We start from the raw sequence: 16585 nt of genomic DNA, 5'->3' as shown, positions 1-16585 counted from the left end.
TTTGAAGGGAGCTCAATGTGGTGTTTAATTCTGTTTTCAATCAGCTGCAGGGGAAGGCAGTGGTGGGGAAATGTACTTAGAAATTCAGTGTTGGGATTTGGGAGCTTCTGTCCCCAAGAAGCTGAAGCCGTCTTGGTAGAAATTGGGCATTTTGTGCTTGCAGTTGGTGATGTTACACAATTCTATAAGAACATAAAATTGAAAGCTGACATTCTCTGCTTCCCCAGACACTTCTGTGTCCTCTACCTTTCCTTGCGGGAACATAAGAGAATTTCTTAATTTCATAAAATGCGAACCCTAAAGAGCACTACCTCAAAAGTGCGCCTCTTCCTACAGGAACAGCTGTTTAAAAGCAGTGATCTTTTTAAAACTCTAACAAAGTTTTTCATTTTAATGAGCTTTTAAATATCTGCCTGTCATGGATCTTATTCATGGTGCAACCTCCAAGTGGATTTTCTGTACAACTGGAAATGCTCAGATGTTTAACTGTTGTTTTTCTTAGCAATAAAGTAGTCGCATATAATAATTTCCACAAAACCCTCTCAATTTTGAAAGAGAAGAACTTTAAACAGGTTCTTCCTGTCTTTTCATATTGTTTCTTCTTAAGAGCAACCCTTCCATGGCTCCCAGTCCATGTGTTGGTATTTGGAGATCTCCCTCTTGCAGTTCCAAACAGACAAGAAGAATTTACAAGAATGGGACATGATTCAAATTTGCTTATCAAAGGAAGTCATATGTAACTTCCACTTGTAAATGTCAAACCTATAATTAATTTAAACCATAAGATATTTTTATTTTTGTTATTTTTATTTTTATTTTTATTTTTATTTTTATTTTTATTTTTATTTTTTTTATTTTTATTTTTATTTTTATTTTTATTTTTATTTTTATTTTTATTTTTATTTTTATTTTTATTTTTATTAATTGATTTGGAGAGAGGGTTGAGAGCACTCTGTCTTCTTGTTTACATTTCCCAGCATGAAGCTGCAGTGGTTCAGTTTCTGATGAAGCAGTAACACAAATTCCCCCTCCTGAAAACTATCCAATAGTTTCATTTTTAGGACTGCTCAATTTGGCCTGTATTATATGGTCATGAAAGTTTGTGACTCATGCACTTCCTCCCACTCACAGAAATAAAACAGTAGTAGAAAATATAAAGAAAAATGCCACTGTGATGAAATCCATCAGGACACAACAAATCCGGACGGTTTTGGTTGGTGCAGGGCTCTGTGGAGCATCCATCCTGAAAATAAATCATGATTAGGGCAATTTCCATTGAAAACAAATCTCAAATATCATATCCTGGCATAGTATCAAGTACACAGTCTCAATTGCAAATTTAGTCTCTAGAGATAAGAAAAGCATTGAACACATTTATCCAACAATTTCTGAGTGCCTGGGATGAACTTTATTAATGGCAGAGAAGGGAAGGAATGGAATCAGCAATAATATCCATGAACACAGTATTTACTCTTTCTCAGAACCAGCTGGGCTGACAAATTTTACCAAAGACAGTGTGAATTTAAAGCACAGTATTAATAGTTTTATGGCTATAAAAACATTATTCTCTCCTTTCATGCCCTCTTTTTTTGTTTCTGATGAAGCCCTGGTTGGTTCCAGGGAGTAATTCTGGTTAAGATGTGGTGTAAGTTTGTGTTTTCCGGGTCATGAGGAGGAAGAGGGGTTGCAGAGGAGATAAAACAGCCTCAGAGGATGACTGAAAGGGCAAATGCCATGTGCCTTCCTGTCTACTCTTTCTTTTACTTACCTGTTAGGGAAGGTACTTCCTCCTGCAAGGTGTCAGTGGGGTTCAGGACCTTCTTCCATTTCCAAATATCCCTCTTCAACAAGACTAAAAGCTATAGTTCCATTTGATGTCTTCCTGCAGCCAAGACTGTTAAGAAATAACAGCTTTGAAAAGTGGCCCTTGAAAGCTGAAATTGATACCACACAAAAGGGCAGAAGGATCTTGCAAAACATTTTACAGGAACATTGGGGGAAAAAAAGGCAAAATTGTTCCTTCAGCAGAAAGAAGGACTAAGCTGCAGTGTTGCCTCTCTCATGTCTGTATAAAAGCCATGTAAATATGAAATGTGAATATTCACACCAGAACCTGGGTTCTGGAGAAGGTGTGAGATCCTCACTGTGACTCTTATACAGAACAGTGGGACAGCTCCAGACCTCATAAGATAAAATCCCATCTCATCCACGCTCTGTGTGGAGTTTGGGGCTCCTGGAGCAGCCCCAGGCTTGGCTGGAACATTTCAGAGGGAAGGAGACCCACGTGCAGCACAGCCCAGAGGGTCAGAAGTGCAGGCAGGGGTTGAAGGGCTCATTAGCTCTGGCTCAAACTCGTTATTTCTCCTGCCACCAGAACAGGTTCCTGTCCAGGAGCCAGGGGTTGGAAGCACCCAGCTCCTGAATGCTCAGCAAAGAGCTGAGGCAGAGCATCCTGCATCTAAATGTCTCAAATGCTCCATTATTTATAACCAATACCTTGAGGCCTGCCTTGCGTACGGCAGGAATTTACGACATGCAAGAATTGTTTCAACTCAGTGGGTGCTCAACGAGGCTCTTTGGAGCAGAACACAAGACAAAAAACATAATGGCAAATAGTAAAAAAAAAAAAAAAAAACAAAAAAAAAAAAACCCCCCAAAAAAAAAAAAAAGGAATAGCAGCTTGTTGCTTCATTTCCTGAAACTGATATATAGTAGCACATCCCACTATAATTTATAGTTAAAGGCATTTAAACAGGCAGCTGCTGTGTCCAGGCTGGAATCTGGGAGGAATATCCTGAGCTTTATTTAGCCTGTGGAGGTGTAAGAAAGCCTGGCTGCAAAGGTTCTTCTCCAGTTTCTCTCAGTTAAGGACTTTGCCAGCTGGATCCTGCTGCTTTCTTCAGGGATCAGCAGAAGGAATAATATTTACCCAGGCTAGGACTTGCAAAGCAGTTTCCCTCTGGCTCAGGGACACTTTGCAGTCACTGGATTATGAACTCGTGTGTGTGATCTGGGAGTGAGAACTGAGCACAGCAGGGTATAATGAACTTCCCAGAACCAGCTGATTACAAAAGGAGTTTGAAGGATTCGAGTCTGCACATCCCTCAGACTCCTAGTGCTCATCAGAGGAGCCCTTTCTTTCCTACTGGGGGAATCTCAGTAAGGCTCAAATGCCACAAAATCAGGATTTTTGCACCTTATTAAGAACAGTTCTATGATTTTTTTTTTAATTTCAATTATAGGAAAATTTAGATCAATTATATGAGAAATGTTTAATGACTTATATTTTCAGAAACCCGTCACTATTTTCTCACATCGATGGTGTCATCCAAGCAAATCCTTACAAAACCTGCTGTCACTACCCCATCATCCCCCGGGGGATCACACCAGCATCCCAAATTGAGATTAACCTGGCAGCCAGTGTGCTGCAATGGGAAAATTAGCACAGGTATAAATATCACCCATCCTGGCCTTCAGGAATCATGTGAGACATCTGACTGTGGTGGCCTGGCTAATGCCACAAACACTTCCCTTCCTCTGGAGTGGGACTGGGGCAGCACAGGAAGGCCTGAGCTCCTCATCAACATTCCTGCTAATTAGGAGTGTCATCCTGCCCAAGTGGGAAAGAAGAAAAACAATAAAATGTTTCCTTCCAAAATGTGAGGGGGAAAAAAACCAAAAACATGTTTATCCGTTTGGTTTAGACCTTGAAAATGATGCAGCCATCAGATGTGCAGAAGCAGCCCTTACTCCCAGAGCTACCCTTGGGGTGAAACCTTTAGGTTGTCCTTCTTGTTTGATGCTGAACTGACTGTTTCCATAATTCTCAGAGGTTTTGTACTGCAGCTGCAGGAAACCTGCAAGAGTTGGGGTTATTTTTGCTGTTGCATTCCTTCCAAGGCCATTCCCTCTCCTGGTTTTCTTGTACCCATAGTAACACTTCATAATATTCCATCCCATGGAAACCAGCTGATTGCCAGTGGTGGCGATTCCACCAGGAACCACAAAAGCATAAAAAAAAATCATAAAAGGGATTCACATTCCCTCTCTCCTGCCTTTAAACCAGCTTTTAAAATAAAATGGCCAAATTGGAATCAAGCACCAGCAGTTCCAGGCAGGGTGAAGCCAATCCACTCACACTGGGAGGAGCAGGTCTCCCTTGGATCTCAATTCCTCCTGCACAGGGGAATCAGAGGGTGCAGCAGAATTATTAATTTTCATTCATCTTATTGGGCACTGAGATGTGGGATTGTTTTTCTTGTCCTCTCGAGAAACCCACAAGGTAAGACACAAACAGGAACGTGGTGGAAGCTTGGGGCAGTCTAAGCTACACTGTAGGACACTTGTTTTACAAAGGTAAATCCTAAAGCACCCTAAACATGTTTTCAGGAGGGTTAGCAGAGAATAGTTTCCATTCTGGACTTCTTCAAAATACAATTTAACATACAAAAGAATAACCTCTGTGATCATGATGGAATTCACTCCATGAGTTTTCACTCTGCTATTCAGAACTTGCTCCCAAAAATAAAGAGAATGTTTTCCAGGTACTTTATATCCTGAATGTTTACCAAAAGCAGTCAGATGATGAATTACATATTTTTGTGTGTCTGTATGATAAACCATTTGTAAAGGTAATGCTGTGTGAATATTAATAAAAATGCAGTGAGCTGGTATTGTTTTTCAGGCTATATTGATCATATTAATGAGAATGGTAATGTATGTATGTTTATTATGATTAACAGAGCTCTGTTCATGTTGCATTTTCCATTGGAATGAAATTAACTTTCTCTTTCTAAAGTTGCTGAAGATGAATATTAAATACAGAGAAATGATTGGTGAATAAGCTCTTCCAAAACCCTCTTCACGCCTATATCAAATTTAGTACACTTGTTATAAATTAATCTTGAAAACTAGAAATTATTGGCAATTGTGGATGGAAAAACCCAAAGGGGGAAGAAGCTGATCTAAGTAACAACAAGTACTACTAAGAAACTTCCACTTAAAAACATATCTTAACAAAATAATTTACTATAAATGAGCTGCTGTGCCACTACCAGAGTAGAGAGAACCCAGCCTATAATTTCAGGGCATATGCAAAGAGAAAACATAGCTGCAGGAATGAGACAAATTCTGTTTACACCACAGTTTAAACACAGGTGGTTTGAGTTTGTGTTTTGTTTTGTTTTGTTTTGTTTTGTTTTGTTTTGTTTTGTTTTGTTTTGTTTTGTTTTGTTTTTCTGTCTCACATTTCTTTTCTGGGAGCAATTCAAAGAATTGTATTTCTTCATTGCCTGAGGACTTGCTCCTGCAAATGGTAAGAAGGGTAGAAAAGGAAAAGATTCTTTCTACGATCTTCAGTGAAGTTCATATTCCTGGTTAGCTGAAGATGCCCCTGCTCATTTCAGGATGTTGGTTCTTCCAACTTCCCTTTGAAGCCATACTATTTGATTATTTCCTCCAAACAAAATTAAGGCCTTCTCTGAATAAATTTTGTCCAAGACAGGTGATTTGACAAGATAAAACCATGAAATAGAGGCCTGGCCTGAAGATGCACAGCCCAAAGCCTTTTCAGGACACACCATCAGGCCCCAATGCCAGCACTGAAGTGGCAAAACTGGAATTACTGAAGCAGAGGTGATTAAGCAATACCAGAAGATGAAAGAGCAGAGGATTAAGGAATTGATAAAAGGTGATAGAATGGAGGTTTCCATGCAAATGGAACTTTTTTTTTTCAGTACAAACAAGTTTCTGTAATCGATCACCGAAGATTGTCCATCCAAACCTAAATGGGCAGCGACAAGTTTGTGCAAGATATTGGATTCCTGTCTGCTCACTGAAGATATTCCCACCATACTTCCACTGTTCTGTATGAATATTATTAGACCTTGAATTTGATGCAGAGAACAGGGAATTTTACAGCCTATTCTGGGCACTGCAATTCTCATCATGAAGTTATTAGTAAGAAGGAATGAACAGTAATTGTGAGGGAACAACAAGGTTATAATCATAACTTGTTCCAAATTATACTCCTGTGATCTCCCTTTTGCTCAGACTGGGAGCTGCTTTTTAACTTGGGAAATTTTCAATATTAAAGCCAAGAAGGAAATTGCTGGGCATTTCTTTGAACAGTAAACTTCCTAGAAATGCAGAGATTGACATAATCAGCAGGTTCATGGGCTTCAAAATGCTGTGTTCACCTCATAGTTCTTTCAATCATTTTTTAGTAAAATACATCTGTAGCCATCGAGGCATTGTGTAATCCCCCCACACACCTGGAAATGGTAATGTGGGATGTCATGATTTATTTCATAGCATAAAAGCTGTTAAATGAATACTGACAGCACCATTAGCATCCTGATCTTGAACTGAAGTGCAAGTCAGCTCTGCTTAAGTCATCATTCTCAGGAGCCACAAATAAATGTGCACTTAAAAAAGGTGACATGGGTTAATCAGAGCCGAATTAGTCAGGAAAAATCAGTGAAGAAGGGAGCAGGTCAGGAAATGACAGCCTGAAGCTCTTATTCCAACACCGATTCTTGAAGCAGCCAATGCCAAAGACCCCAAAACACAAAAACATGGACTGAAAACTTGATTAATTCCAAATTATCTGAGAAATGTTGATATTGCTTCAGCATCTTGTGCTCCAAGTGCTCCCCCCTACACCTCTTGCTTGGTTCCCTCTCTTGGGAAGCAGAACCCAAATGGGCTCCACTCCCTGGACTCCTCTTTGCCTTCTGCCTTCCAGCAAGAGTCCTGGTGAAAAGTAAAGCAAAGAGAACCAAATTAACTCAGCTCAGAGTTAATTTATCCCACCAAGAATCACCAATTACTGTTGCTCTGCCCTAAATCCCAGATTCCTTGATGTCATCTTCTATGAAAGAAAATGGCTCCTTGTGCTTGCCCTGAAATAAAATGTTCACTTTCTATCCTTAACCTCTCCTGAGCTAATGGAGATCTGTGACTGTTTGAAATACAAATCTACTTATTCTAAAATGCATGTTCTGTTTTGTTTGTTCCCTAATGTAACACTGCCCATTTTGTTGTTCTCCTACACATTTAAACCATTTTTTCCCCTCATACAGATGCTGTAATTTCTGGAGGTGGAATCTGGATGCCTGTCCTTGGAGCCTTTTGAATTCTGTTGCATTATAAATATTTATCACAACTCTTTTAATACCAACAGCTGTGCTCCTTTCACATGCAGAGCTGGTTTTATAAAGGGTCAAGCCCTCTGTACCTCTTCCCAGTTACCACAAGATTTCAGATTGTTCCCATTTGGCCCTCCACAAACAGGACTCAACACGCCTCCAGGATGAGAGTTCCTTCTTAACGAGGAATAATTGTTTTCTCTCCCAGAACAGATCTTATCCCAGTTTAGACATTATTTTTACCTTTACTTGCATGTTTATCCCAGTCATTTACTCCAATCTGTTTGTCCATCTGATGGGATCAAAGGCATTCAAACTAAAACACAAACCACTCAACCTCTCAGACTGGCAGGCTGGTTAGTTCTAGAGTCATCTCTAATAATTCATAGCTTCTGTGAGAATCTCCAGATTCAAAAAGTTGCTTTAGTATGATCATTTATTAAGCTTTTCCCTTTGATGAACCCAGAACACCTCAAAAGGGGGATTTTTTTTCTTCAAATGAGGGTAAATTAAATTCATCTGGGTTTTTTCCCCTGTTACTTCCAAAAGGACACATCAGTCATTCCAAATTAATATACTTAAGCTGAACAACTATTAAATAAACCCAAATCATGTTTTATTGTGTGCTGAGGCGGTTCCTCATTGTAAATGAAGTGTTTCTTTTCTCATTTAGAGCTCCAAATGGGACCCTGACTAATGGAATAAAATGGCCGGTCTTCACTAGTACTGACCAAAAATATTTGACACTGAACACCAACACTTCCGAGGTACTGACAAAACTACGAGCTCAGCAGTGTCGATTCTGGAAACACTTTTTCCCCAAAGTCATGGAAATGACAGGTAACAATTCTTTTCTAGATGCTTTTATATGAAACTTTCATGCAAGGATCATTTGCTGGATGTTAATGCGATAATTGAGTTCAGATTTTTCTGTTCCTGTTTGTAACTGAGATGTTCATTTGGGTAAAACTGAATTGGGGTTGGATAGAGCTGTCCATGCTGTGTTGAGGGTGGACCCCAGAACGTGCCCTGTGCTTCTGGCGTTGGGGTCACCACCCTGTATTGTACCAGGAACAAAACCTGGGGACACACCAAGGGCCAGGACTTTGTGATACGGAGTTTTTTTGTCCCAAAATTCAGATGCAACCACAATGTGAGACGCTGAGTGCTGAAACCTCTGTTCTTGGGTACCCTCTGAAAGATTTTTGGTGCCACCAGGGTTCCTGGGTGCTGGAATGAGCAGGAAAATCAGTGCTAAAGGAGAGTTTGCACTGGCAGCTCTGGAGGCTTTAGATGTTCTGTATAAACTGTAGGACGTTACAGGATGTTATATTTGGATTATATTATCTATTATTTATGGGATTCTATTTTATGCAACTGATCCCCTGAGGATGTGAAGTGCACTGCCAAGAGGGGATTCTGGTTTCCAGCTCACGTGAGAGCCCTGTGTTTTATTTCTGGAGTGTCATTGCTGAGAACCCAGAGCCTGCAGGATTTGCCTATAGAAAACAGAACCAATTTGTGCCTGGCCATGTATACAACAGATTGATGAGATTTCACTGCCAAGAAAAATATAATTGTTTGAAACTTTAGGATCAGTTGAACAGAGAAGACCCAAATTTTTCGAACACCAGTGGCCCTGTTTTACCAAAGCCCAGCAATAGATGAAGCCTCTGTGCTCTGGATTTCAAAAGGAATTGATTTTATAAAGTGATTTTGCAGCTCTGGAATCACATTCGGCAGCTTGACTGAGGGAAAGTCTCATTTCAAAAATGAGATACACTTTTAAGATGTTAATTAGTAATTTAAAATCTTTCTCTAAGACTCAATTTGAATGCTTGTCTTAAAAAACACATAAGCCTTAAAAATATGTAAACTGTCACAGTGCACAGATGATTCCTTCTGAAATAATTTATTCCCTCCTCATTTGAGTCTGTGACTGTATTATGGCTCAACTTTTATCCCCTCTCAATTCAACAGATGTTTTTCAATTAAATCAAGAGACACGAAATCAGTAGGTAAAATGAATAATTTATGAAGCCTACTGTGTGATTTTAAAATCACAGCTTTCCCAATTACGGGTGGATTTCAGGGAGGTTTCAAAGATTCTGACAACTTTGTGCTGAGCCAGGAGAACTGAGCTCTTTTATATATTCCTTTAACCTGGCTGGGAAACCCTAGGGAAAAATGTGGATCCTACAAATGGGCTGAGCTTAGCTAAGCCCGTGTGGAGCAGGAGGGAGCAGATCACCAGAGTTCAACAGATCCTGGGGCAGAGAAGAGCTGCTCTGCCTGGTCCTGTGGGGTGAGGGATGATGAAGCAACACTCAGGACCTGCCAGCAGACATAAATTCATCACTGTGCCACATTCGGTAATTCGCAACACCAATGTACATAATTTAATTAAAAGAAATTCACGAGCGTATTCTTAGCAAAAAGAGAAGAATCGTCGTGTCTGGATCCAAATATAGAACTGAGGCAAGAATGTTGTCAACAAGTGGCACTGCCTTGTCTTGTATCATCTGTCAGTCCTTGAAACATTGCAATAATAAAAACAGAGTATTTCCATTATGTTCCCTGTACAATATTGTCCAATTCTGACAGAAAACCCTTTGAAATCCTGCGTACAAATGTGATATAATAACTTATATTGCAATAATTCTCTTCACTGAAATATTGTTTTGCATTTGCTCTCTCCTTTTATGCCCAAAGGACAGTGCACAGCATTAATGCAGAAATTTCCTCCTGTTCTGAGGGTCTGTCCTTTCTCTTACTCCTTTCATTGAAATATTCTTAAGAAAAGAAGGTTGCTGTAATGTGAGGTGATATAAGATGACAGGGAACAAGTAAGGAATTTTTATGTTCTTATTGTTACAAGTTCAAGTAGGGTTCAGATAGGCAGAGTAGAATTCTATCAGGTAGAACCCAAAGAGGATAACCAAAACCACTTATTTTGCAGAAATCATAATTTTTTAGCATCAAGTGATCAGGATTTGCCATGGATTTGCTTGGTAACCCCTTGCCTAATTCCTGACCCACTCCTAACCTAAGCCTTGCCACCCACTGAGGGATTTTAAAGGCCAGCTCCAAATGTGTCCTGGATCTGAACCAGCCTGTTCCCATCACAGGCTGGGTAAGACAAGTTCCCTGAGGCAGTTAAATATATGAGAAATATATATCTTTACTGTTAGAAAATTCACATTTTCCTCAAGCAATCATATCAGATTAAAAAAAAAAATTATTATGGTTGTGGGGTAGGAAAATAATAAGGAAAAAATAAAGCTCTCACAGCAACACAAGAGTAACAGCCAGATATAAAATATGTCCTCGACACCTCAAGAGTAATTTGTGTGATTTTGGAAGATTTCTCAAGGTCTTCTCCTCGGGTTTCAATTAATAAGTCCACCACTAAAGACACAAGTCAGAACCTGGAGTTTTTAGTCCAAGACAAGTAGACCTGGGTTCTGAGTTCCAAGCAGACACAATTCCTACAGGATTTTAACCCACTTTCTCACCCTGCACCCTGCCCAGCCCAGGACAAGCTGGGAGCACTCAGCATTTCCCATTCCATCCTGAAACCAGAAGGGTTTCAGCTGGCTGCTGCTGCTTCTGTACCACACTGGAGGGACAGCAAACATTAAGTGACTTTTAAGTGGCTTTTAGAGCAATCATATGTTAATTATAAAAGGATCTGTGTCAGACTTTACCTCCTCAACACAACCTTTAATGCATCTAAAGCCCTTCCTATTTATATGAGCCCGTTTCCTCTTGATTGTAGAACGCTGCAGGCAGCCAAACTTTCCATTTACTTTTCCATTACTATTTTAGTGTGCCTAATACGTATTTTTTCTATTTTGTGTGATAATACTGGATCATGTATCATCTATGAAGAATCAAGCTTGGTCATATAAAACCACCCTAAAAGATCTTTTTTGTGTGGAGGCAGAGAAATGTTCAACCTCTTGGCCAATGAGCAACAAAAACTATTGTATTTGATGTGATCCTCCAGCCAGTATCTGGATTATCCAGAGATAAATACTCAGGGTGGTAAGAATATTAAAAAATTGACTAAATAGAAAATTCACGGTCACAATTAAATTAAATTTCCACAGAGTTGGATACATGAAGAAATGTGAATTAATCACAGGTAACCTCACCAATACTACCACACCTCTCAACAAAGACTTACTCATTTCACCTATGAGCAAAAAGTTTCTGTACCTCAACCATCTGATTTCTTTCCAACATTTCATTCCATGTCATTGGAAAGATAACAGCCCTTAGAATTATTCATCTCCCAGATAGCTCTGCTGACTTCTGGAAGAACTAAAACAATAAAAGAGAGGATTTTGTAGTCCTTAAAAACACATGTGAAAATGAATATACTGCTGTGTCTAACAAAGCTTTGATATCCAGAGAGTGTGATTAAAGAATATTCACTATAGATATTATTTGTGACATTTGTGGAGAAACTCTCACCATGAGAATGTGCAGCATAAACCTGTGGCATTTATCATATTATTGAACCCAGAAACTTACAAGTACCTGCAATCATGAAACTTGCAATCATGAGGTGTTGAAGACAGAAAAATTAATTCTAACTTGCCATCCCTTATTAATTAACAGCTATATGGCCTTTATCCCAATCCTAAATGTGTTTTTGTGTGTTAATGTTAAGATTAGCACTTTATTGGCACATCCAGCAGTTCAAAGGATGGGATGGTGATAAATTTAAATTTGTTGTAACACATTAAAGTAAGGGAGAGATGGAATGAGAGGAAATTCCAGCTGATTGTGCCGGCATTGTTGAAGAATCAAAAAAACCCTTTTTTAAATTTTGATCTGTTAAACTGGGACCTTTCAGAGCACAGATTCATTGCTTACAGAATCTCCCCTTTTCTTCTGCCCAGCCTCACTGGGCTTTGCACGGGAATTAAGGTAAAGTTTGGGATTGCCCCAGTGGCTCCTAGAAAATTCCCCGCTTTCACTCTTAGCTGGCTGTGCAGGCACCCAGTGCTCTGAGCTGTAATTGTTGGTCAGCTTGGACTCTCTAATCTTTTTCTTTTTTGCCTCCCAGCTGTCAGCTCATCTAAGTCACGGGTGGTTGCCTCCCAGAGATTGATGATGTTGGTGATAATGGGATGCATTGACTTGTGACTTCAATTTGGATCTTATCACTGGGGGGAAGAAAAGCAAACAAATGGGAATCCGAGTTCTTATTTCAGTGATTTCCATCCCCCTTTTGTTTTTAGATCCATAATGGTGGGTCCTCTGAATTTTTTGATGTCTTCTTTCTCTAGCTGGCTCACTCGTTCCCCATAATCTTTAAAAAGGATTGAAAAGCCCCATAATTTATACTCCAGAACAGTGACTTTTAATTCAAGACATGTCTATGGTAGAGAGATTTCAGTGTCTTTGGGCAGACTGGAAACACCTCTATACCTGAATAATTAAAGAAGAGAGGTTTTTGAGTTTCCTTTTTAATTCATAAGTGGAGGTTTTACCTGAATAAATTAAACTGGACACCCAAAATCAAGAATAAAATGAGAAACACAGTTCAGGCAGTTTTCTCCAAATAATAGTGCTATTGCTTCTTACAGTAAATCACCAATCCATTTGACTTAATGTGAAAAATTTCCCTTGCCAGAGACCCTGACTACATCTTTAAATTAAATATGTGTAAAGGAGAGGTCTTAGAGTCAGGAAAGCAGAATGTTGTGCATGTTTTGTCCCTGTGTTTCTGAGTTCTATCTGCATAGTTAGCAATGAAAATGAGATTTTATTGTTACCAGCACTTCCAAATCATCTCTGAGTTAATGGCAGTTGTGGCCTGCAGAAAGAAAATTTTAAAGTATCTGAACTTTCCTTTGATCTCTGTTATAACCAAGCTTATTTACAACTTTGAGCTGAGGGAGAAGGATGTGGTTAATTTATTGACATTTTTTCCCATATTTGTTCTTCACACTTTTCTTTTTGACTGCATTTAAAAGTACAGGACTTCCCAGAGAAAAAAAATATCTTGGTTTTATTTCTGGTCTCACTGGAACCAAGAAGTAAATCTCATTTCAAAGTCTCATTAAATTGCCATCTGGATTTCCAGACCAAAAAGGTTTGGAAACGTTGAGCTAAACTGCAGATAAGCGACCAAATTACTGGATGCTTCTCCAAGCTAAATCTCGGAATCAGTGAACTCTCTCCCTCAAATATTCTCTCTAGTGATGTGTAAAACACAGAAGTATTTCATTTTCACATCACCAGTTACACTTGCAGTGCTGGCAGGTCGTAAAAAAGGGGGAAGGGGTGTATTTATGGAGGGAAGAAGAGCAGCAGCAGAACATAAAAGCCAAAGGAGCATAAAGAACCCACAGAGCTGTTACCTCAGGAACACCATCCCCAAGTTTTTCTGGAAGTGAGCCCTGCCAGTGAGGGACACCACCAGAGTTGGGTCCAGAATGAACAAAGCATTCACAGATCATCAACGGTTTCTGAACTTTATCCTGAACTCTACAGCTGAAACCAAATGATGAACATCAGTGACTGATACAGCCTGGAGGTTTTATCCACATTTTGGTGGTGTCTGGGATGTTCCTGCAAGGCCACTGCCTTTCGGTGTCAATCACCTTTTAGGGCTGCAGGAGGGGATCCCTGTCCATAAAATACCATGTGAAATGCTGCATTTCTATGACTCTTCTCATCCTCACCCTCTGCTCCCATGCTTGTAACAAATTTGGCATTAAATATTTCCTTGGGACTCAGGATTACTTGGAGAATGCTTTAAAGCTGGGGACGAAAAAGAAAAGAGAAGATGGTTTCATGTTGACATAGGGCACATTTGACAGTGTCCTATTCCAAACCTGTGCCCTTTATGCTTCAAACTCGGGGATTTGTTCCATGGGAGGTCAAGATCCTGGACATCGATTGAAATCCATTAAAGCAATGGAATTCCTGCTGTTGCCTTAAACAAAGCTGTGATTTCACCTTATCTTTACAAGCATCTCTCATTTTGCATTATTTAGTCTTCAGGGTGTATGGGTTTCAATGCAGGGTATATTTAACCAAAGGAATATTTTGAGGATAAAAAAAAGTGACTTAAAAAGGATGATTTTGATGGACAGAAGAATTACCCAAAATGTATATTAAATATATATATATTTTAAAAATACAAAGTATATTTATTACCCAGCCAGAATGATATCTTTGCACTCATTCCTTTCTGATGTAAAGACAAAATACTAATCACTGAATTTTCAGTCATTCCAGGTTTAAGAAAAGAAGCAAAAGACCATCCCATAATGTATTTGGAGCAGATGACATTGATAATCAAAATTATTTTTCAATTAGCATACAAAGAGATTCAAATTTAGATTAATGTAACCCATTTCATGTTTTACAGGAAATATTGATGAAGCAGAACGAGAGTGGAAAGCAGGATTCCATCGCTGGAACAATTACATGTCAGACTGGAAAAATCAATTTAATGATTACACCAGCAAGAAGGAGCTGTGCAGTCTCTAATTAATATGTTTACTCTTTCCAGTTTGTCCCTAGAACTGTTCATCAGGCAAATATCCAGGTAGCTTCCCAACCTGTCGAGCATTACATATATTATGCAGATTAAAAGAAAATGCTACAGATATAACTCTGATTTCAGATCTTTCCTTTATGTTTTATCTTCTCTCTCAATAAAAAAATATAAGGCACCCACACCCTTTGAAGCTTCCCTGGGTCAAGTAGGACTGTCGAGATTAAAGCCTGGAGATTAATGATGTACATATTCTTATAAATACTTGCTGCTTAAACTCACCCTTCAAAGAAACAATGTAATCTGTTAGAGGAAAATGGACTTTTTTTTTTTTAAACAGAAATAGCAGTTTTACAGCACTGCCATGCAGAACACAATCAGATTTAATCTTTAACTGCAACACCACCTCACTCAAGCCTTGTTTCAGACATAATTTCATCAACATAAACATAAAGATGCAATAATTTTGCTGGATGCACCAGGCAATATTTGCTTGTTAGACCAAAAAGTCTTTAAGACAAGTTTTAAGACTGCCATAAAAGTGGGAATCAGTGTTATTTTCTAGCCAAATATGTGGACAAAGCCATGGCAGGAGAGGATTTGAGCTGTGTATTGAAAGCCTAAATCAAGTGCTACGGTGAAATAAGCTGGAAAAGCCAACGCCTTTCCCACAATCCTCATTTTTCAAGGAGTAAAGAATTACAGACTCACAAATAAAAAATTCACATCTTTCCAGCTCAAGCACCCTGGGAAAAGCCCCTCCTATAGAGGCAAGCTCCAATTATGATTTTTTTGTCCACTTAGTTGCCTCTTGGTTGAGGGACACCCTGCATTTACTGGAACATGAGGGGCAGGTTTTTTCACCTGCAGAAGAGCCTCAGTCTCTGTGTCAGCAGATTCCCAGCCCCAAAACTGCCAGGAGAGTGGGGTCTGGCCAGGAATCTCCTGGATGGAAGGCTGGGGAGAGGATCCTTGCAGAGGGACGTTGTGACCTTGGTGGGAAGGACCCAAAGGACTCTGCCATGGCCAGGTGAGCTCCCTGCCCTGTGAGCTGGCATCCCACACTCCTTTCCACCTGCTTGAGCTGAACCTATTAAAAACCTCTAAAGAAACCCATGGATAATTCTTCCTCCTTCCCTGTTTCTGATGGGGCTGGAATTTTTCTGCCTGAACACCACCGTAATTGGTTGCTTTTCACTGGCCCAACTGGGAAGAATAAATGCCAAGAATTTGATGAATGTAAGTAGTATGTAAGAGCAACAAGCCATCTCGTAAATAAATTATCCTGAAGCTTTCTGTAAGTGCAATAGCATCTCAGTGCATCTATTTTCTGTGCTAGTGATTGCAAAATGCCTCCTTGGATTGAGCTGAAGAACTCCAGATAATGAACTGAGAGTGTTCTCTTCCTGGCAATCAGTTTGACCACACAGGCTCCCTCCAGTGAAAGCATTTATCTATACAGGAAGGCCAAATTCTGCAAGAGAGGATGGCTTATCATCTTTCCAGTTATTTCTAAGAGAGCACAATTATTTCTCTGACTACTTTATGGAAAACCACCTTTTAGCACAGGATTCTCAAAGGCTGCAGTCAAACTTGCACAGAGAAAAAAAACAAACAAACATGCTGATCAAAACTTGAAATTATCTGGGATCCAAAAGCCCTCTTTGTGTAGCACTACATGTTTATACCACAGGTAATTAGCCCATTGCATAGATTAGCATTGTATTTATCAAATATTCTTCAGGCTAACAAAAGGATACTGAAAATAAACAGAAGGGTGAATTTTTTGTCCATCCCTGAGCAGTTCTGGCACTCCCCATTTTATTTCTGTGCTGTTCTTCACGGATATGTTGGGTGCTGCTTTGCCACAGTGAGCCTTGACAGCACAATCAAAGCAGTATTTATTTCTTCTTCC

The 16585-nt window shown here is 39.4% G+C and overlaps 1 protein-coding gene across 5 annotated transcripts in view; it reads left to right on the top strand.

Moving 5' to 3' along the window:
• BCHE (butyrylcholinesterase) overlaps positions 1-15977 on the top strand; it is a 48001-nt gene extending 32024 nt beyond the window's left edge. For all 5 annotated transcript variants that reach the window (XM_039713825.1, XM_039713828.1, XM_039713826.1 and 2 more), the window contains 2 exons: positions 7822-7988; positions 14542-15977. In XM_039713825.1, the coding sequence (XP_039569759.1) occupies positions 7822-7988; positions 14542-14663 (289 nt within the window). In that variant the 3' untranslated portion in view covers positions 14664-15977. The remainder of the gene's footprint in view (positions 1-7821; positions 7989-14541) is intronic.
• Positions 15978-16585: the final 608 nt, after the last annotated feature.

The sequence above is a fragment of the Passer montanus genome, unplaced genomic scaffold (genome assembly GCF_014805655.1).
Source record: "Passer montanus isolate IOZ18808 unplaced genomic scaffold, ASM1480565v1 scaffold29, whole genome shotgun sequence".
In the NCBI taxonomy this organism is placed as follows: Eukaryota; Metazoa; Chordata; class Aves; order Passeriformes; family Passeridae; genus Passer; species Passer montanus.
This window is presented reverse-complemented; position numbering and strand designations above follow the sequence as displayed.